At 50.3% G+C, this 22192-nt stretch overlaps 1 protein-coding gene across 1 annotated transcript; it reads right to left on the bottom strand.

Annotated features, from left to right (window-relative positions):
• Positions 1–556: 556 nt before the first annotated feature.
• CD101 (CD101 molecule) lies at positions 557–19648 on the bottom strand. The gene is made up of 9 exons (XM_071563814.1): positions 19538–19648; positions 18072–18449; positions 16784–17200; positions 13710–14093; positions 12567–12950; positions 11247–11651; positions 6783–7187; positions 5567–5962; positions 557–3103 (listed from the first exon to the last, which is right to left on the bottom strand). The coding sequence occupies exons 1-9, from the start codon at positions 19638–19640 to the stop codon at positions 2907–2909; spliced, it is 3069 nt and encodes a 1022-aa protein (XP_071419915.1). The 5' UTR covers positions 19641–19648; the 3' UTR covers positions 557–2906.
• Positions 19649–22192: the final 2544 nt, after the last annotated feature.

Here is a 22192-nt window from a genome sequence, read left to right on the forward strand (position 1 = left end):
ATACTAAAACCTCTAAACTTGTGTGAATAGAAAGTTGATACACAGATCTATGGTTAACTGAACAAAAAAGGGACAGGAGAAGCGCCCTGTTGATAGAAAAACCTCCTTCTCTCTGACCACCTTTCTCCCCCCAGTCCACCAGACACCAAAATCCCACGTTGCAGCAGAGTTTGCAGCTTTTTACGAAATGATCAGTTGGCAGGAAAGACACCTCCCCATATCTGGAATGGAGTGCCGAGGTGGCCAGTGAGGGGGCCAGCATGGGCTTGGGGGACGTACCAAACTCAGCCTGGTCACTCAAAGGGCTCACAGAGACTGACACACACACACACACAACAGCTGCAGCAGGGTAGGGGCTGTCCCCAGCACTCCTGTAATAAGTAGCAACCTCAGTAAGTCAGATTTATTACTAGATAGATGGTCTTGGTGAGGTTCATCCTGAGGCACATAAAGAATGGGCTGTCAAGCCATCTGTTAGTGGTTTGCTGTGATAACACCTGAGAAGGTGAGAGACACCAGGTGACAAGGCCAAAATTTTATTTAAGAATAAGGGGGACTGAACACTCTCTTAACTGCCATCCTTAAGGAGTTACAGGGACAAAGTACTTACAAGCACCTAGAAGAAGGCAAGGAAAAAAAAATTTTTGTTTGTCTGTTTTAAACAAAATCAGAGCATGTCAGACCTACTCATCTCCCCTGCAAGAAGACAGCAAGCCTTGTGGGAAGGGGTAAGCAGTAGGTATCCTGTACTCTTGATTTTACCAAGATGTGTGAAGCATTCACCCCAGGTACTCTTGGGCAAGCTAAGGAAACAATCCAAACAAAAACAAAGAGGAACAGCACAAAATAGGCAGATAAACTATGTGCATATATTTACTGTTAATAATCGATAGTCAAAAGCAGTTCCTTCCTTCCTTTCCCATGCCCTAACACACCTACATCTCCTTCTTGTACCCCCTAAATATGAGCCAGGCACCAGGCAGACATCTCACAGTGCAGCTGTTCCTTGGTGGGACAACTCACCTGCCTCCCCTCCTTTATCTCCTTTTCATGAAACTTGTCAGAGTTTAATGTCCTGGAAGCATCTGCTTCTTTGTCACAGAGACCAAAACTGGTTCAGGAGCTAAAGCATTATTGAGACAAGGCTGAGACAAACAGACAGCAAGATCTTTCACAAACTGGTATGGAAAACTGCTCGACAGACCCACGCAAACAGTGCTCCAATTAGATAGGAAAATTCAACAGCCTGAACACACAGTGAAGAAAAAACTTGCTAGACAGTAAATCTGCAGGAGAAGAGCAGAGGACTGGAAGCCAAGCACAAACAGCGCCGTGCTGTCACACACACACAGAAAATCAAACATGCTACTGGGATGTGTAAACGGGACATAACCCGCAAGGCAGGGGGGAAGCCTCTGCAGAGAGCCTCACGTGCGGCTCTGAGCACTCACACCGTGGGAGAGACGGCTGGGTCAGGGCAGCAAAGGGAAAAGCTGCACGGGGTCCAGAAAACATCCTGCAAAGAAAGATTGAGCAAGCTGGAACCAGCCAGTACACACAGAGGGGGCTGAACAGGGAAACAGGAGCAGTACTCTTCAAACATGTGCAAGAAGTGCATTTTCAAGGGACTAAAGCACCTCCCTGTTCTTCAGAATAAAGCACAGGCAGCTTTTGGAGAAAGCAAAGGACATGAACAGATCATCTAGAGGGGTTGTCTCCAAACCTCTCTTTGGTCAAAGGAAGCAGGTTCATAAACATCTGCTGTGATTTCTATACAGCTACTTTCATCTGAGGACAGTGCCTTGAGTGTTACCCTGACACCTCACCTTACAATTCCCTGAGACCACATCCCACTTTGCACAATTAGAGGCTGAGTATCCCTTGGCTTATAGGGACTGGATAGAAATCTCCTTTCCTCTAATGCATCAGCCAGACAACCTTCAGGTAGCAGAGCTCTTCAGCCTTGGAAAAATGAGCCCAAGCTGGATTCCAGAGCATAGAGGAGCTGCCCCACAAGCACACACATGGTTTTTTATTACATGGTTCAATCTGAACTGTCCAATACCAGCTCTCAGGTGTGCAGCTTCCTGACACACAGATAGCACAGGCATGAGGGGCTGGATGCTGTCTTCTCACACAGCAGTCCCAGCAAAGGAAGGAACTGGAAATTTTGTACACATCTCCAAAATGGCTTCATGTCCACTTCTTCCTTCTGGGATGCAAGACTCCATGTGAGTCCTTTATTGGGTCAGCAGGTTTTTGGGTTTTGTGGATGGCTGTGGTACCCCCGCTCTGGACTTTCTTCAGGCCCAGCCAGCCTTGCTCAGACCTCATGTTCCTGTGACAGGTTTTGTGATGAAGACCCCTTACTCTTTGGGCACAGGTACTGTCAGAAAATGAAAACAGCAGTGTCTGAGAGCTTCCCCTACAAAGGGTGGGCAAAGGCAAGTGCAATGACTTAAATGGGACACCAACACTCCATTTCCAGCTCTGCCACTGCTTTTTTGGCTGCCTACTACATAGATTTTTGTCAAGATGACTAAAAAGAGTAGCAATTTGGTATTTTTGTGTTACAGTGCAAAAGAAAGCTGTGTTTTCCCTTATTCCTGCAGAGGAATAATATCACTTCCATCCACAGTGGGAGATGTGCACTAGAAGGACCTTAGAAGAACAGTGTGTGAAATGGGTGGGTACCTAACCTGAGAGACAGGAACACATGTTATGAAAACCCTAAAAGCCTTGCTTAGTAATTCAAAGCCACTTCATTCCATTGAAAAGAAACACACAGTATCAAGGATTTATGGCAAGAGATACTGTAAAACAACAGAAAGCCCCTCTGCAAGTACTCAGTCCTCCTCAACTGTCCCGCTCCACTCCTTCAAGTTACATCTGCCCCTATAGACCAGCTAAGTTGTCTTGACCTCTCCATTCCCTTCCAGTTCCATCAGCTGGTTTCCTGTGATGTTCTCCTTCTTGCTTTTTCTGCGTCTGCAGTACCAGAAGAAGACAGCAAGGACCAGGAGAAGGATCAGAACCAGTGGTAAGTACAGGATGAAGTTCAGCAGTGATGGGGATGAGCAGATCCTAGACATAACAGTTGAATCTGTGGAGAAAAAAAGTAAGAAAAACTAAGTGAGGCCCCAAGATAGTGTGAGTTCCTCTCTCCTACTGTTTCTGCAAGTTATCTTTTTAACACTTTCCCTCATTCTTCAACAGCTACCAATTTCTAAGAATTTTTATAGGCTGCCTGAGGAGATGGGCAAGAGAAACCAGGTAATTTGCCCCAATTGCCCATCTGGGGAAGTCAGATAAGGCCTCATCCCATTCATCTAAAACATCCAAACCGAAACAGCATGGTTCTGCAGCTAACCCATTCTAGACTAGGCTCAGTAAGGAAAAGCCACATACCTTCATCCCACTGAGTCCCTGCCCAACACCAGTTGACAGTGGAGTAAGGTAGAGATCTATCAGAGGCTGCACCACTGAACAAGAAGAGACGAGGAAAGTAAAAGAATCAAGACCAAGAGGTCCCTATCCCACCCAGACATCTGCCCCTCCTTGCTTCTGCTATCATATTCCAGCCACACTGAGCTGCAGGCAGCTGTGAGCATCATCCTCATCCCTGACAGTTCCTGCAGAACAGCTCCCCAGTTAAGGTGGAGGCTGCCTGTGCTGCTGGTAGACCTGCTGGGTACTTCAAAAAACCCATGTCTGATTAGTCACCCTGATTAGCTGAAAAGCTCTTATTGCAGCATCTCCATTTCTGTCCTGGGCCTGTTACATCACTCATTCATCAAAATCTCCTCACCTGATGCAGTTTCCACACCACAGACTGACCTCAGATCCATCTGGCTATCCTGAAAGGTCAGGCCAACTCCTTTGGGCCTGTTTTATCCATCTCAAAGTGTTGTTCCTCAATTCTCTTTACCCAAGACCCACGTGGAGATGTTTTACTCTTGCTCTGGAGCAACATGCTTAGCATGTGGTTCTGCTGATTTGAAGCTCTCTGTGGGGGACCCACACAGCCTGGTGGTCCAGGTGGGAACCAACTCCTTAACTGGATTTTACCTCTCTACCTCTGAAGCTCTGTGCCCCATCCATATAGATGGAAGTAGCATTTTCTTTCCCATAGGACAGGGAGGAGCCTCCACTACATGAATGCCTCTATAGCACTAGGGAGATATCCTAAATGGCACAATTAGGGATCGGAGCTGAAGTTACTCCTGGATACAGGTATACTTGCACATGGCTGTGTCGTTATTACTTGTAAAACTCCCAAAACATTAAAATTCATGAGCCGGGGGGCACATCAAGACACCTGCATCACTGCAGGAACACACATGCACGCACACAGACATCCTGCTAAAAAAAAAAAAAAAAGAGAGAGGAAGAAGGAAAAAACACCCAGCTAATCTTGTGAAAACCATGAAAACCACTTGGCAAAAACACTCATACAAAAATTGGAGGAGAAGTTACCAGCAGTTACTGAGCAATTTTAGCAATGCTTACTCCACCAGTGATGGGTAACAAGAGACAGAGGGAACTGATAAAGGGTAAATCTGAGTGCTAGAGCAAGCCATGATGGACAACAGCAGGGGGATTAAGTGCTGTCAGTCCCTCTCTGTGCAATTAAACCCGGATTAGCTCTGCTGTAGGTGCAGTCATGAGAGTAGGCTCCGTGTCTGCCTGTGCCAGTAGCAGGCATAAGGGAGGGCTCTGCAGGATCACCCTTTCCATGCCAGTCAGCACTGGGAATTACTACAGAAGCCATAACCCCATGCAGGCACCCAGGCCAGCTTTGGTGTGGCAAATCCAGAGCTGAAGGCATGGGAAGTGCAAGATCCTCTTGGCTGGGTGCATCATGATTGATTTCACAGTTTATGTTTTTTCCCCCACACGAGTCATCCAAGCCTCCTATTTCTCCAAAGCACCAACATAAGTACTTTTTTTCCTGCCTGTCACCTCCCTAAAAAGACTGTGTGCACCTGACTGGAACCTTTGCTTTTGTTTATTTAAATTTCTGTATGCAGAATCCATGTCTTATCTTTACACCCAGCATGTACCCCAACCCACCCCAGAGAGAACAGAGTCTGCTTTTAGAGACCTCACTGGAGATGGAATTTCCAGAAAACTCAAACCCAGAATTTTTCCCCAAAACTGTTAGTCTTCCAGCCCCAGCAGCTCAACTAAGACCAGGGGTTTGTGACCACGGTCCTGTAGACAGCCCATAAGCCACAAAGCATTGCAGACACACGTTCTGAATGTTTACAATGCCAAACACCTGATTTTCAGCCCTGGCAAAACAACAGGACTGGGATGACATCACCTCCCCTACCAGGCCTATGGTGTGTGGCACTCGAAGGGCTCCCAACACAACTCTGATGATTTCCCCAGCACTGCGCCCGTCTGCAATCCCTTAGCAAGTCCTCCCAGCTTCACCACAGGTTTGCTATTGCAGCCAGCATTGCCAGCAGACAGCTGACATTATCCTCCCCATAGTCCCCAGCATGGCTACAGGAAAATGAACAGTGCAGGGTGAGCAGTCCCTTGCACCCAGCAGCATTACCTGGTGGGATGGTGGTGAGCTGGGTGTACCCTGAGCGTGCTGAGGCTTGCAGAGCCCACTTCTTCCCCTCACCCTGCTGCTGCCACTCCTGCACCTGGCAGTAATACATCCCAGCATCACCCTCCTTCACGCTGCTCAGTGTCAGGCTGAAGTCACCAGCAGTGGGGCGGCGGAGGTACAGCCTCCCCGACAGGCTCTCCTGGAGGTACTTGATGGTGCCATCATGGTGGAGGCTGAGCAGGGCACTGTCAGGGCCACTCTTCTTCACCTGGAACCAGGTGGCCAAGAAGTGGGTGTCAGGCAGGTGGGCACCTTGCAGCAGGCAGTGCAGTGTCACCTCCTCGCCCTCCCTCGCCGAGATGCTGTGGTTGGTTTTCTCGATGTGCAGTTCACGCTCTAGGGTAGGATACACGCAGAAAGAGATCTTGTGGTGTTGCACTGCTGTAGAAATACCTCTGCCTGTCCCCACAGGCTGATGGAAACCTGGAGCACAGTGTGGTGGATTGCAATGGCCTCTTGCAAGAGATAGTCACAGGCTCCTCTGATTCATTCTCCCTGGGGTGTCACCCTCCCCATCATCTCTGCCCCCAGTTCACCCTCTGCTGGAATTCTTCCCACCTGCTCCAAAAAAATAAAGCATGCTTTGGACCAAAAGCTGTTTAGGAAGATGGAATTCTCTGATTCATTTTATTTAGGGCTGCAACCTATAAACAAAATGAGGCTGAGAGAAGGAAAAAGTGAGCCAGGGATACCCACCATGCACTCCAGTGGTGCAGTGATTAAGGTGGGAGCAGCTGAACCCTCAGTCCTGTTTCTCAGCAGCAATGTGCTGCAGGGTAAGTAAAACTGAGTGCCTTGCTTCAGGAGTACCAGGAAAGGGCAGTTTCTCTATTCACAGCATTGTACAACCAATCAACTGCACCCATGTGTTGGAGGGAAAAGACAATGCTACAATTTGCTCTGTTATAAAGCATTTGACTTCATCTGTCAGTGGCAAAAATAGCAGCTAGGTTGGTTTGGGAGGATGTGGTAAATCTTCCTAATTCCCTATTTCCCTTTGAGAGTCACTGACAACTGCATCCCTAAGTCTCAGATCCAGTCTCAGGAGCTGCTGCTGCTAAGCCCTGCCAGCTTAGGAGAGTCCTGGCAGGAGCCTGTCATAAGTCGATCCAGCCTTCTCCAGCAGCATCTATTCAAGAGATAACCACCTGCTCACCTGGGAGCTTGAACTCCAGTGTGGTCCTTCCCGACATTCCCTCTCCGCGTTTGTACCAGCCATCCACCAGCCAGAGCCATTCTTCTACCACACAGTAGTAGTTGCCCCGGTCCCCAAGGTTTGCAGACAGGATCTGCAGCCAAAATACATTGCTGGACACTCTCTGGCTCAGGAACCGGGACTTTTGTGCAGGAGAACTGAATTCAGATCCATATTCCAGTATGCTGCTGTAGTCAGCCCTGATGATTTGCAGGGGGGTCCCATCCGCCCAAGGAGGCAGGAGGTACCAGGTAACAGCAAGCTGTGAATTATTATGGGCAAACAGAATCTTGCACTCAATGGCCGTGTCAGCACCGCTGGCAATCTCCACAGAACTGTTTTTGGTATCAACCTGAAGCTTGCTCTCTAAAATGGAGAAACAAAATAATAATGCCAGCTGCAGCTGCCAATACAGGGATGCTGTCGAGGAAAAAGGCTGTCCTGAGGAAAACCCACCAAAAGAGAGGGGAGGAAGTGGATATGCAGAAGACAAAGACTCATTAGGGGATGCTGGAGCAGAGGGGTTGGGGGAAGGAGGGAGAGAGCAAATCCACACACCCTTGTTTGAACAATGGCAGGGAATGACAGCTAGGTGTTACTGGGCAGGAGAGTAGCAGATGAGGTGCCTTGGAGACAACAGCAGGAACAGGGGATGGAAGCAGCCATTGTGTTGGAGCTTGGAGACAAAGCTTCTGTCTGAAGCAAATGTGTCTGTCTACCACTGCTTCTATTAGCAGGCTGACACATGTGTGACAAAACCAGCCCACAGCTTTGGAGACTGCAAACAAGTGTCTTTTATGGCAGAGAGACTACAGAGCCCATGTGGGTTTTCACTAACAGTTGCCATCTCAGGTGTTTGCTGTGGTTATTAATCTGAAACCACATTACAGAGTTCTGCACGTCCGCTGTGATTATACCCAGCTTAGCGCTGTGCAGCTCAGGAGAGCAGAGCTGTGGTGCTGCCTGCAGTTCTCCCCCAGGCAGCACACACTGTTGTTCCCAATCTGCCTGTACTGCTCCTGCTTTGAGGGACCCTCTTCCCACAGCACATCACATGTTGCTTGCTGGTACTTTTCTTTTTCCTCCAGAAGCGGAAAGGCTGCAAACTGGAATTTTTAAAGGTCCTTCAACCTCCTGCATTTCCCCTCGACCCTTCCCCAGCAGTCAAGGGAAGGAGCACAGAGAGTATCTGCCTTGCGTAGGCAGAAACTAGTCAGCATGAGACACCACTAGGGCTTTAAGGGACTGTAGACTCTTTCCTTTCATACAAGCTGAGCAGAGGGACACTGTGAGCTGTGGAGGCTGGGGACAACTGAGCTCCCTTAAGCTCAGCCTCTGGGTGCTGGTTTCGGGACAGGCTGCAGAGGATACACTGAGATGATCCCTCAGTGTGTCTCAGACCCCTGCCCTCAGCCACAGACACAGCAGAGTGTTCTCCTCCACAGCACCTTTCCAAGGGATGCAACTGCAGCAGGTTATGGAGAGGGCTTTGGACCAGGAGGGAGCTGTAACTTCTCCTACAGGGGCTGATGGGGAAGAGGGACACCATAGGAGAAAGGCTGAGCATTTCCCCTTCTGTCATGCATTTCTTCTCAAAGCTCAAGCAATCCACTTCAGAGGTCTTCTCTACCACTTGAGACTGGTCAATGCAAGATGTCCCAAGTGATAGCCCTTGACATCCCTGTACATTGTCTCTGCCTCTATGTCTAATTTGCCAGTAAAATCTCCCTGTTCACATCCATTTATGCTGCTCTTTTCTCTTTGTACCCTATTGCTCTTCCTTCCCTCTGCAGACAGACAAATTTTCACCAAATGGTTGACTTGAGTGCACTTAGGAACTATATGCAAGTTGATGTCTTTCAACTTCAGTCCTTAAAAGCACCCCCATCCCAGAGCCAGCTCTATGGAAGCACAGATCTTCAGAGGGGAGCACTGGAAATGCTTAGAAGCTGTCTGGAGACAATCCTGGGCATCCTGCTCTAAGGTGGCCCTGCTTGAGCAGGGGGTTGGACCAGGTGACCTCTGGAGGTCCTTCCAAGCTCCACCATGCTGTGTGTCTGTGACATTTGAACTGATCACACTGGAAAAAATATGACACAACTCTCAACTTCAGCTGCTCAGTTCCAAGGCATACGAACTCAGCCAGTCAGCAAACTGCCAGGGAGTGGATGCAGGGAGACTCTTGCCAGAGTATGGCCCAACCTGACACCCACTGGGGCAGAAAATGCTCCAGAGAAGGAAAAGCTACTAGAGCTCAGAGAGAAGCCATGGGAACTGCTGCCTTGAGCACTTGATTTTGATGAGCCAAATTGCTCTTAGGCTCTTAGAGATCACCTCAAGAGGAAGCAGAGCACTTGCTGCAAAGCCCCTTTGCTTCAGGTCTCCTCTCTCTACTGCTACAGATCAGTAACCAAAAGGGCAGAGCAGCTGCCTGCCTCTTCCTTTCCCACATAAAGCCATGGTGCTGTTTTCCCTTTCATTTTCAATTTAATTAACTAAGATGAGCATCTCATTGCCCATCTCCCTGTGAACCCTGGCTGCTGACAACGTGCTTTCTGCACAGCCTAGGAGTGGTTGAGCATGCAGAAGGGTATGGACACTACAGTGACCCATGTGGGCAGCTGGCCAGAGGGACAGTAGGTGAAAAGGTCCCTGCAGCTCACTCCAGAGGCAGGGGAAGCCACAGGTGGCTGCACTGAGAGGCTGATGGGAGTGTCTGCCTACCCAAGGCACTAAATATGGGACCCCACCTAAGAAATCAGAAATGGAAAAGACCTGTCCCCTTTCCCTGCCTGTTATAGCATTTCATGCATGTCCCTCTCATCTGAGGCTGATCCTCAGACCAGATCCACAGGGGTATGTAAACTCCAAAAGCACTGACTGTCATGAAGCACTAAACAAAGTGTAGAAGCAGAAGTCAAGATCTCCAGTACCTCTGCAGGCTACAACTATAAGATTTTGTATGTGAAGAAACAGGCTGGTAATTTTCATGATTTGCTGCTTCATTTTCTGCAGTTTTGCCTCGCCCTATTGCTGCTAGAGTCAGCTTCCTTCTCAGACTTCTCTACCTTCCCAAATATCCTTTGCTGGGCCATGCTGCCTTTCTGAGAAAGATGGTATTAGACCCAGCAGTCACCTCCCACTGTGCATCACCCGCTCCCAGTTCCCACCATCTTTACAGTGTCACTGCTCTCATCTCCTCTGTGTAACCACTCTACAATTACACCTGCTCATCCTATTGTCATTTACACCAGAGATGTACACTCATAAATACTGTTCATTGTCACCCCTACCCTGCAGCTCCCCTGCCCCAGTTGGCTGTAGCTCAGGTGTTACATGGAGCACCACAGCACCCCATCAGCTCCACAGGGGTGGGGAAAGAGTAGCAGTGGAGCAGGTGGGAGAGCATGACAGAAATGAGCCCAAACAGGGAAGAAAATGTATTAGCTTATGCTACAGCAAACCCATCAGTTAATAAACATGGAAAATGCATAATTTCAGTTCACTGGGTTGTGATTCTGAAAATCCAAGGAGCACTTAACGCACAAAAAAAGGCAAGAACCCTCCTTTGCTGGCAGAAGAGACATGAGGGCAAAAAATAAACCAAGCTGTATTCTCACACCTATCTCCACAGGCTCAGAGATTTTGGCCAGGACAAACCCTTCAATTCCTCCAGCAGCCTCAGCTGTGAGCAGGACAGGCTGACATCACAGTGCTGCCAGAGGTGGCAGGGAGCAGGCGCACGGCAGGCTGAGGTCTGTTTGCAACATCTCTCTTCCATAAGAGGATGAGGCTCCCAGAGTGATTCTGGCAGGCACAGCAGCAGCACAGACCCTGCCTGCAGAGGTGGCCTTAAAAGGGAACCCTGGGCAAGGCACCCTGGCTGTGCAGCCCACTCCATGCCTGGGAGGAGATACCTCCCCACAGAGTCCCTGGCATCTTGCTGCTCAGTGCTGGCTCCCAGCCCATCAGATCCTTGATGTTTTCCCAGCACACCTCAAACACACTGGGGAAAGCTTGGGAAACAGACATCTCAGCAGCTTTGGGGGCCAGTCTCTCTCCACCATCCTCCAGAAGTTCACACCATGGCATGGGGTACTTCATACTCCCAACATCCAACTGGGTTTCTTGGGGGTCACTACTTCTTTCCAGAAACAAGGCTTAAAATCCTATTGGCAAGCCTGATCCCTACATGCTTGGCATAATCTGCAAATAAATAGATATTGCCATTTTTCAACACCAAATTTCCTTCCAAGGTTTCTGCCAGGTGCTGAGGAAGCAACAGAGCAAGAAGCACCACCTTGTGAAGCCCTGCGAGGTGACCCCACTGGGGACACTCCAGACACCAGTGATCCTAGCTGTCCTGGCGTGCTTGATTCATTTAAAATTCCAGAAGGAGAGATCTCTGATGAAGACACTGCTTACCTGGCAACACCACCTTTATCCCCACAGTATTGGACCTGGTGGTGGCTGCTGGCTGCCCCGGGGGCAGGATGTTCCTCCTCCAGACCTCCACCTCACACTGGTACGTCCCCTCCTGAGCAGCCACAGCACTATGGATGTGCAGCCTGAAGGAGGTGTCAGCCTTCGTCAGCTGGGCTTTCCCCTTGAAGTGTGACTGTGCTGACACCCAGGCCATAGTGCCATTGGGAAAGACCTGGACCAGCTTATGGTAGGGGCCAGTGGGTGGGTTGTGCTGGAAGAGCCACCACACAGATGCTGGAACCTCCTCAAGAGTGTAGTTGGCACTCAATTGACAGACAAGTTCAAAACTCTGCCCGTAAGTGACAGAGGCAACTTGGCTTTTTAGTGTGGTGTGCAGTCCAAGACCTGCTTGGGAAGAGAGAGCCTTTAGCACCAGGACAGAAATCCTGCCTCGTGCCACCTCCCTGCCACGCTTCCCACGCAGCACTGTCCCCACTGCCCCAGCACTCCTGCTGCTCCTCTCCCAGTGCCACTCTCCACTTGGTTGCACTGTGCTCTTCCAGCCCCATGTAGCCCCTGACCTGCTCCTTCCTCACCCCTGCTCTCCCATCCCCAGTCCTCTGTACAACCCTGAGTAGCCTCTCTTTCAGGATCCCCAATATCACACTGTGGCATGGAGTTAGGGATCCTCCTTTACTGATACTGCTGTCCTTGCATCCTCCACAAAACCTGAAAAACTCCTGTGGCCTGATCCATCCTCTCAGGCACCCAGCCCAACAACAAGAAAAAGACCCCAGCCTAAATCCCAGCCAAAATCTCTCTCCAGAAAGGCAGCCCTTCCAGCAATTAAAAGAGGAAATATGGGCATTGCATGCCACAGACATTAGCAGCTCTGCACTCAGACAAGAGGGCAGGAGAAACAGTCAGATGCCAGCATCAGGGGCATCTCTCTGACAAAGACCACCAGACAGCTCAGCAAGTGCCTTTGTTGAGCTTAATTACTGTAAGTAATTATGCTGTTAGAACAGACACTTTTTATTTCAAAGTAAAGAGAAAGACCTGCTGAGCAAGCCATTGTCATTCAGGTCTCCAGGCATTTTAGATGTTGTGCCCCACTCATCTCCTCCAAAATACCTCATGGAAAACTCCACATCTTGGCAGGAATGGGTAATCTGAAGCCCTCCAGGGCCAAGTGATCAGCCCTAGGTCATCCTGCAGCAGCAGCAGAGCTCAGGGCACAGCAGGCCTATGTCCTACTGGTGTGTCCACCCACATCTCCAGCCTTGCCTCCAATCCAGAAACAGGGGTGACCCAACTTACCCATGGAGTTTACTGTCACTGCTGTCTCTCCCTCCACTGTCCAGTTCTGACCTCGGGACCACTCTGTTGCTTCACACCTGTATTGCCCACCATCATCTTCATCCAACGTGCTGGGAATCACCAGGGTGAAAGTGCCAGAGCTCGCTTTTTCCACCCGAAGGTTCCCCCGAGTCCTGTCACCCTGGTAGGTGCTGCCCAGCCTCAGGCTGCCATCCTGCTCCATGGTGGCCACCAGCACCCTGGGATTTGGGTGCTGCAGGGGCAGGTGCCACCACTGCACAGACACAGGGCTGGAGGCTCCTTGCACTTCACAGTGGAGGATCAGGGAATCTCCTGCCGTGACCTGCGGTGTGCTGGTGGACACGGACAGGTGCATGCAGCTCTCTGCAAACAACAGTTACTACATTGGAGAGGACATTGTTGTGCTCCTCAGGGAAAGCCAGAGATACTGTGGCATTAAACTGGCATTAAAAATAAGTCTTGATATGGAAAGGAATTGGGGAATTGTCTGAAATTTTCAGCCAGCTTTTTCTTATAAATTTGGAGCATTCTTTGTGTGTTGTTTTGGGCTTTTCTTTTCCCGTTTAACATCTTTCTTGGGACACAGATACATAAAGAAATACTTAAGAAATGGAGTCCCAGCAGGCAGCTCTTGCTACATGAGAACTGTCATCATCAAGCTATGACAGGGAAACCAAGACTCTCCTATTTGCACCTTTCTTAGAGTGGTTTCTCACAAGCCATCCATCCAAAACAGGGAGAGCACCCCAATGGAAATGGCAGTGAACCTCCTCTCCAGAAACACCTGTTCTGCTGGGTCATCCTGGGATACACAGGAGCAGCAACAGGCATTGCTTACAATTTTCTGGAGCAAAGACACATGAGGACCCAGACTGCCCAGAATTCTACCTATTTGCCCCAAAACTTACTGCAAAGAATCTGAGCTAAAGGTTTTGTTGACAGCTGTTGTATCTGTCATGCTAATGTTTGCCAGAGAAAATTCTTTTCCTGTTATCTGCGAAAAAGTTTGGCATATTTGCACTCTTGCTGCCACTGTCAAGACAAGCCCAGACTTTTAAAGCATTACCCAGTCAAGGATGCTGCAGACTTTACCCAGAACAGCCGCCATTAGGATTTACTAACCTACTGGCTTCACATTGACTTGGATGCCTGATGACAGATTGGTTTGGATGCTGTGCAAGTCTCCAGGAGTCTTCATTTCTGACACAGAGCAGTGATATGTACCATTGTCTCTCAGCCCCACCTCATAGATGGTGAGGACATAAATTGTGTTGCTTGGCTTGAATGCTTGGAGCTGCCCCAGCTTGGCTCTCTCCTCATATTCTTCCTCCCAAATCAATACCCCATAGGGGTCAACTCTGGCCACTTTCATGCCATTGAGGAGCCAAGTCACCTGGAAGTGCCTGCTGCTGCTCTTCTGAGCTTCCACCATGCAATTTAGCTGCAAGGTATCCCCTTCAGAAAGGGAGCTTTCAGCAGCAGCAATGTCCACAGAGAGGTCTCTGCCTGTTGACAATCAAAAGCAGAGTGTGGTCAGTGGCTCTGTCCATGATTCCCTTCCACCTGGCAGCAGCAATTCTCTATTGAAAACTTTTCTTTCATTAGAAAAGTGATCAGGATGGACAACTTTGTCCATGGGGAGATCGCAACCCTGGAGATGGTTGCCAGTTCCAGGTATTAAGCAGCACAGGTGGAAGAATTGCCAGAGCCCTGAGAAGCTGAGCATCCCCCTTCAGAGCAGAACTCCCCAGAGCAGAGCAGAGCACTGGGACAGCCTTGGGCCACACCCTGCTCTGCTCAGGCATCGAAACTAAGGATGTAACTCAGAGGCACCAGCTTTTACTGGAGGCTGCTCCATCTCTCCTCCTTGAGCTGTTTTGCTCCATGTAGCCCCTATTCCTTAAGCTGGAAAGGGGCACAAAGGGGTTTTATCACACAGAGGTGGTTTTAACTCTGCTGCTGCTGGTGGGAAAAGGTGTGTGAAAGGCGGACATTCAAATTCCTTGTCTGAATCTCATGTGGTTGGTCCCTCACACTGCAGTCCTTGCTGGCTGCTGTGGGTTGTGGGCAAGATACGCCCGCCAGGTTGGAGGGAGTTTGGGTTAAGTTTCTATAGAAAGCAGAAACATCAAGACTTGTCACAGGATGGGGAGGTAGGAGGGAAGCAAGAGGAGGGGGAAGTCACGAAGTCCCTGTCCAAACAGCAGTCAGTGCTGAGCAAAGGGGGCAGTGACAGGGGGACCATGAAGTCATCTTCCCCTGGGCAGACCCTCTTGGACAGTCAGCTGTGCCTGAGCATAAGGACCTCACCTCTGGGTCCTATAATACAATTCACCTTCATCACAGGGCATTCAAAGCCTCTGCAGCCCCTGGTTCCTTCCATCAGCTTAGCCGGAGAGTAGCTGCAGACAAAGACCCACAAGGTGCCCCAAAACCCTGTGCTGTGACCCCACAGAGCTCTGGAATGGCCAAAAAACAGCAGCCTGGCTGACACCACTCTGTCTCCTTGGGTCACTGTGGTACCCTGCAAGGCTAAAAATGAGGACAAGGCTGTAGTTTGGAAGTAGAACAGAGCAGCTCCCAGACCACAATTGGAAAGGCTCGAATAATTAACTGAAAGCAGAGTAACCCAGCATGAATTTAAACACTGGCTCAAAGAGTTTGCAAACAGGAATCCCAGCTGCTGTAGATATGTTTGGCATTCCTAAATATTTGCTGGAGAGTTTATAGAAACCAATGTAGCAGTTAGCCATGGGCAGAGTGGTTGCTGGCTTCCAGTATGGTGGGGTGCTCAGTCCTGCAGCCTGGGCTCCCCCACTGGGTGCCAGAGGGACACTCCAACCCTGGAGGTTTGATGATGGACGGCTTGAACACCTGGTGCAGTTCCTCCATGGCAGTACCAGCAGGTCAAATACAGCCACCATAATGCCATCTTACCACTATCACCTCCTTTCTGCTCTTAGCAGGTACCACATGACAAATACCAAACTCTGACAAGATTTCTGTAAATGATCCCTTGACACTGGTACCCAAAGCCACACACTACCAGTCATGACAAGCCCTCTTCAACAAGCAGATGCAGGAAAGCACACGGACTGCCCTTGCTCCCCAGGCAGCAGCAGACTTGGAAAGCCTTTGTTGCAAACAGTGCACAATGAGGGGAATAAAACTTTTGCTAGTCCATCAGGTTTCAGGAAACAGACTCTGACAAGGAGAGAGGACACTTCCCTCCACCTCCTCCAATACCTTGCTCCCCTGAGCCACACATGGGGTGCGTAGGTCTTACTCATCAGTTTATTTGGTTTCCTGCTCTGACTCACCACCCTCTCATGAGACACAAGTTCCCCTCACTGCCCCAGCTCTGTAGCCTCCTCCATCTGCCCTAAGGCATGGGGACAAAGTACACCACTTCTCCACGCAGGATTTCAGTAGGAGACTTGCTCCCATTTTACTCCATACTATTGCATATGTTGAAGGACATCAACTAGACACAGTCTTGACTTGGCTTCTTTGAAGTAAAACTTACTGCTGGGAAAGAGATTTTTCCTCCCTTGGGGCACAGCTACTGACATGTAGCTGGGGGAAGAGCAGGGTGAGGGACTGCAGATAGCAAAGGACTTGAGGCAGGAGGGGTGTCAGGCAGGGTGCTCAGAGGAACAGCCTAATAAACAGCAGCACCAGTTTCTCTGGCAACTTGCAGACTGGCGACGGCAGGGACAGACAGGTCACTCACAACAGACATTAGAGCCACGCAGCATACCCAGTACACACCCCTGTGTCCCCCCATGCCTGTGGCTGAGGAACTGTGACAAGCAGCTCACTGTGCTGTACTTTTTTAAGGCCGTAAGACCCTTGAGGCAATCTGACAATGAGATTTTCTGCACGCTGGAGCTCAGTGCTGCCAAGGAGCTGGGCTGCTGTGGGCACACACAGCTAACACCTCACATGGGTCTGTGAGATTGTGTGATTTTTTTGGAGAATCGGCTGCATGAACATCCAAAATGTGAAGCACCAACAGCTCCTGAACCAGGGGCTGCCATAGCCCAGCCCACCCCCTCAGAGCTCAGCAAAGGTGGCCAACCCACCAGTGTGTCCCTGGGCTGTGACAGAGGCAGGTGAAGGGCACTGAAGCTGCTGCTATAGATGTGAATGAACGAGGGAGTTGGAGCCAACATGTGAGTTTGCAGGGGCCTTACCCTGGCTCATGACTGCCAGCGACGTCCTCTCTGTTTGCTTGCGGGAGATATCCTTCCATGTCTTGTCAGGGTCCTCAATCCACTCGGCTGCCTCGCAGTACAGCTGCCCCTGGTCAGATGGCTGCACTCCCCTGAGGAAGAGCTTGTACGTGGTGTTCCCAACCTTGTTCAGCTGCACATCCCCCACCAGAAACCTCTGCTCATAAGAGGGCCCTGGCTTCAGGGTGAAGTCCTTGGAGAGGATGAGGACCTCCTCAGCATGGTGCTCTCCTGCTCCCCGAAAGTGGTACCAGCCAACTGAGAGATGTGTGTGCTGGGTGGTGGACTTGGACACCTCACAGGTGAGCTCCACCGTATCCCCTTCAGTACAGGTAAGGGCCTGGGGTGCTATGGAAGCTGAGAGGGTGTCCTCAATCACTGAGCATGGGAAAGAAATACAGAATCATAAAATATCCTGAATTGAAAGGGACTCATGAGAACTGCCGAGTCCAACTCCTGGCACTGCATAGGACAACCCCCAGAAGACCACAGCCAGGCCCTAAAGGATCTGACAGCATAACCTCCCATCAGCTTACGTTGAGGTGTAACATGGCTAAAACCTCATCAGGGAAGAAAGAAAATTGAACCTTTTGCTGTCAAACTACAGACAGTATTAATTAGGCAACTCCAAGGAGACTAAAATTATCCCCTCATTATCCCAAATGAAGACTGGTACAACACCAAGATAAAGTAGAAAACAGGGCTGGACACCAACTGGAAGTATCATACCACCATATAGACCTGGTGGGCCTTTCCTTTTGCCTCTCACCTCCCTGCCTTCCATCACCCACTGCTCTGCAAGAGTGCTGAGTTCCTTCATCTGTGGATGTCTCACTTGGGTCAATTCCCATAACCTGACCTGGGAGAACACCAACAGCTAATACACGGAGCTTGGAAACTCCTGCCCTCCTAAATGCTTAGCTGTGAAATGCTGAGTCTGCATCAGAGGGTGAAGTTAGCATCAGGCCACTGGAGAGCAGAAGCTTCCTCTCCCTTCCCTTGCCCTGGGTTGGAGGCAATAGCCAGAGAACCTGTAAGAGGATATCTGGACATCCATACCTTAGCAATCCCACTGCGGACAGAGAAGAATTTGTGTCCACCAGTCCCATTAATGACTCCTTTCCCCAGCTGCCCCTCTGACAGAGACCCAGAAGCAGCAAAGATGAGACCCAGAGCAAAGGTAGGGGCACAGTACAAACCTGCCTGTACCTCTGCCCAGCAGTGAGCGGGGCTGTCTTCCAGGACCCACCTGAGAGGTTCATCTTGGCGCTGTAACTCCCAAAGTACTTCTCGTCGGTGCTGGGCGTGTGGCACTCGTACTCGCCGGCGTCCCTGTCCTGCAGCTCCATGATGTGCAGCAGGACGGCGTCCCCCTGCACCCGTTCCACGAAGATGCCGCGGCTGCGCACACGCTGGGCGTAGATGGCATAGGGGAACGAGGGGTCGATGGTGCTGACGATCTGCACCTCACGCTCTGGGGCCAAGGGCAGGTAGATGGACCACTGGAAGTTCTGCTCTGCTGGGCCCTGGTAGCCGCTCACCTTGCACCACAGTGTGACATGGGAACCCCTCACACGGTAGAGGGGTCCCTGCTGAACAGTCACCACTCGTTGGCCAGTGGTCAAACCTGTCAGCAAACAAGGTGCTTGCTTGCAAGGGTATGTGCCATCCAAGGGGGCTGCACACCCAAAATGGCAGTGGGTCTGGGCATGCATGGTACTGCAGTATAGTACTGGAAAGAATTGCTGGGCAGTCTCATTCTTTGATGCATTTAGTCCAAGGGACTTCACGCCCCTTGCAACTACAAGAATAATTCCTGTAACAACAGATCCCTGAACTCTGTCTCCAAGCACACTGGAGGTCACACAACAGAGACCAGAGCACTATGGCCAGAGGGCTGCTAAGCCTGTTCATGCCTGAAGAGCATCTCAGCCAGCATTGCAGAGCGAGCAGCAGCCAGACTGAGATCACGGGAGGAACCTTGTGGTGTGATAAAATTAAGAGGGCCAGGCACTCAGGTCCTACAGAACTGTGGGGGAAAGGAGCAGGTGCCAGAGTTGACCACTGCCAGAGGAGGAATTGCAATCCAGAAGTCAAGGGACATGGAACAGTGGAGGTAAGCAGCAGGCTGGATACTGCAGAGGTGTTCCACAGGCAGAAACTAGAGAGAGCACAAGAGAGGGGGCCAGCGAAAGCTCCACTGAAGGCAGGAGACACCAGGGGACATCAAGAGCTCCCTTCATATCTGCTTGCAGAGGGTTTGGGGAGGTAATGGCCACCCATGGATCTTCCCCTCCTGCAGAGCTCACTTGTTCTATTCTGGTTCTCAGCATGCACTTCAAGCAAAATGCCCATTGGACGTGGAAACTGAGTCAAAAAACAACCATAGTGGCCTGGGAAGAGAGCTGGTGATAGCACAGCCTAAGGAATCTTCAGAAATTCTCTCTGAAGGGAAGAAGGGAGGAGGTAACCCCCTCACACCTCCAGCAGCCACTCAACAGAAATGGGTATGTCCCTCACTAAAACCCTCCTAGTGTTTTGGCTGTTATTTTGGAGTGAAACTGCAGCATCAAAGGAGCATAATGCTGATGCACCTCTTCCCACAGCCACCAATCCAGAGCAGTGCTGGCTGAGCCACCCACCTGTACCAAGGGGGTGTTCTGCTTTCCCCACAAGTGTCCCAAGATAGCCCTTACCACCGGGCAAGGCACTCACCCAGGAGGAGGAGGGAGAGGAAGGCAGCCAGGCACTGTGCCAGCCCCATTGGAATCAGCTCTTCTTGGAACCTCTTCTTAGAGAGGCAGGGGTAGGTTCTCATGGGCGATGTCGACAGCCACCCTGCTATTTTGAAAGTGGCTGGGAGGAAACTGTCTCTCAGGGGTGGTTTCCTCTATTTAGTATGGCAGAGAAAGGTTAGGGAGAAGGGCGTAACAGCAAAGTAACACCCTCTGGGGGGTGACAGCTGGCACCCTGTCCCCAGGACACCTGGCCAAGTGTGATGCCCAAAGCCCCTTCTGCCACTATATCCATACCAAGTGCCCACATGTGGGCACCTACTGGATGAGGGTTTGCTGTCAGACAACAGCTCACAGGCTAAACCTCTGTCTCACTACTCCCACTTTTATTGCACGGAGTAGCTTACACCCTGCTAACAGAGGGGCCAAGGGGCTGGATTCCAGGGAGGAATGGAGGCAGATTTCTAGGGCTGAAGCTTCTCCATCTATTTCCCATAGCTGCAGACAGCACATGATACCTTAGGTACAGGTTGGGGTGGCACAGGGCTCCTTGAAGATGGCTGATCAAGCTCTGCCTTGGGGTGCAGTAGGGCATGCAGTCAATGCTGGAGATGAGTTCAAACTAGAGATGCTCTCTGAAATACTGGTTTGGGGTTTTTTGGGGTTTTGGGTTTTTTTTGGAGGGAGGAGAGAGGGAGCTGTTTCATTTATTTTGCGTTGTTGGGGTTTTTTTCCTCCAGAAAGGTTGGTGGCACAAAGCATTTACCCCCGAGCCATGCTGCTCCCACCATGCTGCCAGAGGAATTGACTGAGTGACTAAATTAGCTAAGGGATTCACAAGCAAAAACCAACCATAAAACAACTCCTCTTGCTTGATCCCAGGGGCCTCCTAGAGGGAATGAGATTCATGTAACGAACCAAAACAAACACAAGGTCCCTCCTTTCCTCATTTAAAAAATCAACTCATATTACAGCTGAGATATGAAGGGCTGAGAGATGGAGGTAGAGGCCCCTCCATCACTGCAAAGGTTGACCCTCCATTAAGCCAGCTCCTCATCAGCCTGGGCACACAGCTCCCATACCACCATGAAGCTCTCCAGAAAGCCAAATCCAGACCAGGGGATGGCCCGTTGCAACAGGCAGAGATATTCCTGCAGGATCCTACCTGTCCCCTGCCACCCACCCTCGTTGCAATGAGATGGAGCAAAGGAGAAGCACCTATTTTGGGGGAAGAAGGTGTAAATGCAGGGCTGAAACCCCTGAATTGACTCCTAAGAAAGGGTGAGCAGGTACAGCAGAGGCTGGCAATTGGTGGAATGCCCCAGTACACCTGTTGGTGAGGAGGGTCTGTGCCCTATGGCAGCAGGACAGAGCTAGGCACAGTGCCACAACTGCATAGTAGGCTTCTGTTCCCTGCTGCAGGATGAAACGTTCCCCATCTCAGATGGAAAGTGATGAAGAGGTTGCTTTCCAAGAGCAACCCACTGCCAGCAGTGCCCTGGAGGATGATCCTGTTGACAGTAAGCCAACCAACTCACCACTTTGGAGGAGGGAAAGCATCAAAAGCATCTCTGCTACAGCAACAGAGTAAATGGAAAAGAAACTTGGAGTTCAACCTCAGTGAGCTCCCGACAGTCAGTGTGCAGATAAATACACATTCGGGGACCGTTTAACTGCAAGCTTGCAACTCTAATGATGCATGAGTCGCTGTTTACATTTGCAGTAGAGAAACCAGGGAGAATAGGATTGCCTAGCCCAGCCCTACCAATGGCAGTGATGATGCTCTGTGGACAAAACCAACAGCTCCCTCTTCCTGGGACTGCACAGTCTAAAACTCACCCTCTTTCTCCCTCGGAAATCAGTGCAACCAGACATGCAGCAGGGCTATTAACCACATAAGGCAGAGTAGAGGAAGGGGGTCAGAGAATCCTTTATAAAGAGAGCATTGCCATTAGAAACCACATCAGTGAATCCAAATCTATGGGGAGAACGGTTCCCTTGCCTTGTTTCCCTAGGGATGACACCAGACAGGAATAAGCTGACCAGATACTCATCTTACACATTGCAAGGAGCCTGGGGAGGGATGGGGATAAGGCAGGATCACTCTTATATAAGGGTAGAAATGCCACAGAAGAAGCTGTTGAGGATGAATGAGGTGATCCCATAATCAGTGTTGATTTTGAGGGGCAAGGGCCTGCTGAGACCCAAAAGCACTTAGGTAACCATAGGGGAAAGGCTGTCGCCTGGATCCCTGGCTACATGCTCCCTTGGGCTCCCTTACCCCATCTTGGTGCTAAGATAAGAGAAGCTGGGATAAGAAGGTGTGGTTTCCTCCGCCTGCAGACATTACATTCATTTCTGGCTTCCACTGCAAAGTTGCAACAAGCCCCACCTTCCAAAGCAAATCAAACCTCAAACCATGTTGTGGGCAAATCCAGCTTTGCATGGAAAGGGTTTTCAGCCACTGCTACGGTTGCTTGCTCTGTGAGAAAAAAACACTCAGCTCGTAAAAGGAAGGGTTACCCCATGAGCTTTTGACATTGCTATGCAACATCCCAAGTGAAAACAAAATGGTCTGGGAGGGGAATGAGCTCTGGGGCCTCTGCTAAGCCCCATGGCTCTACCACCTCCTCAC

Source organism: Pithys albifrons, chromosome 1, assembly GCF_047495875.1.
Source record: "Pithys albifrons albifrons isolate INPA30051 chromosome 1, PitAlb_v1, whole genome shotgun sequence".
Lineage (NCBI taxonomy): Eukaryota > Metazoa > Chordata > Aves > Passeriformes > Thamnophilidae > Pithys > Pithys albifrons.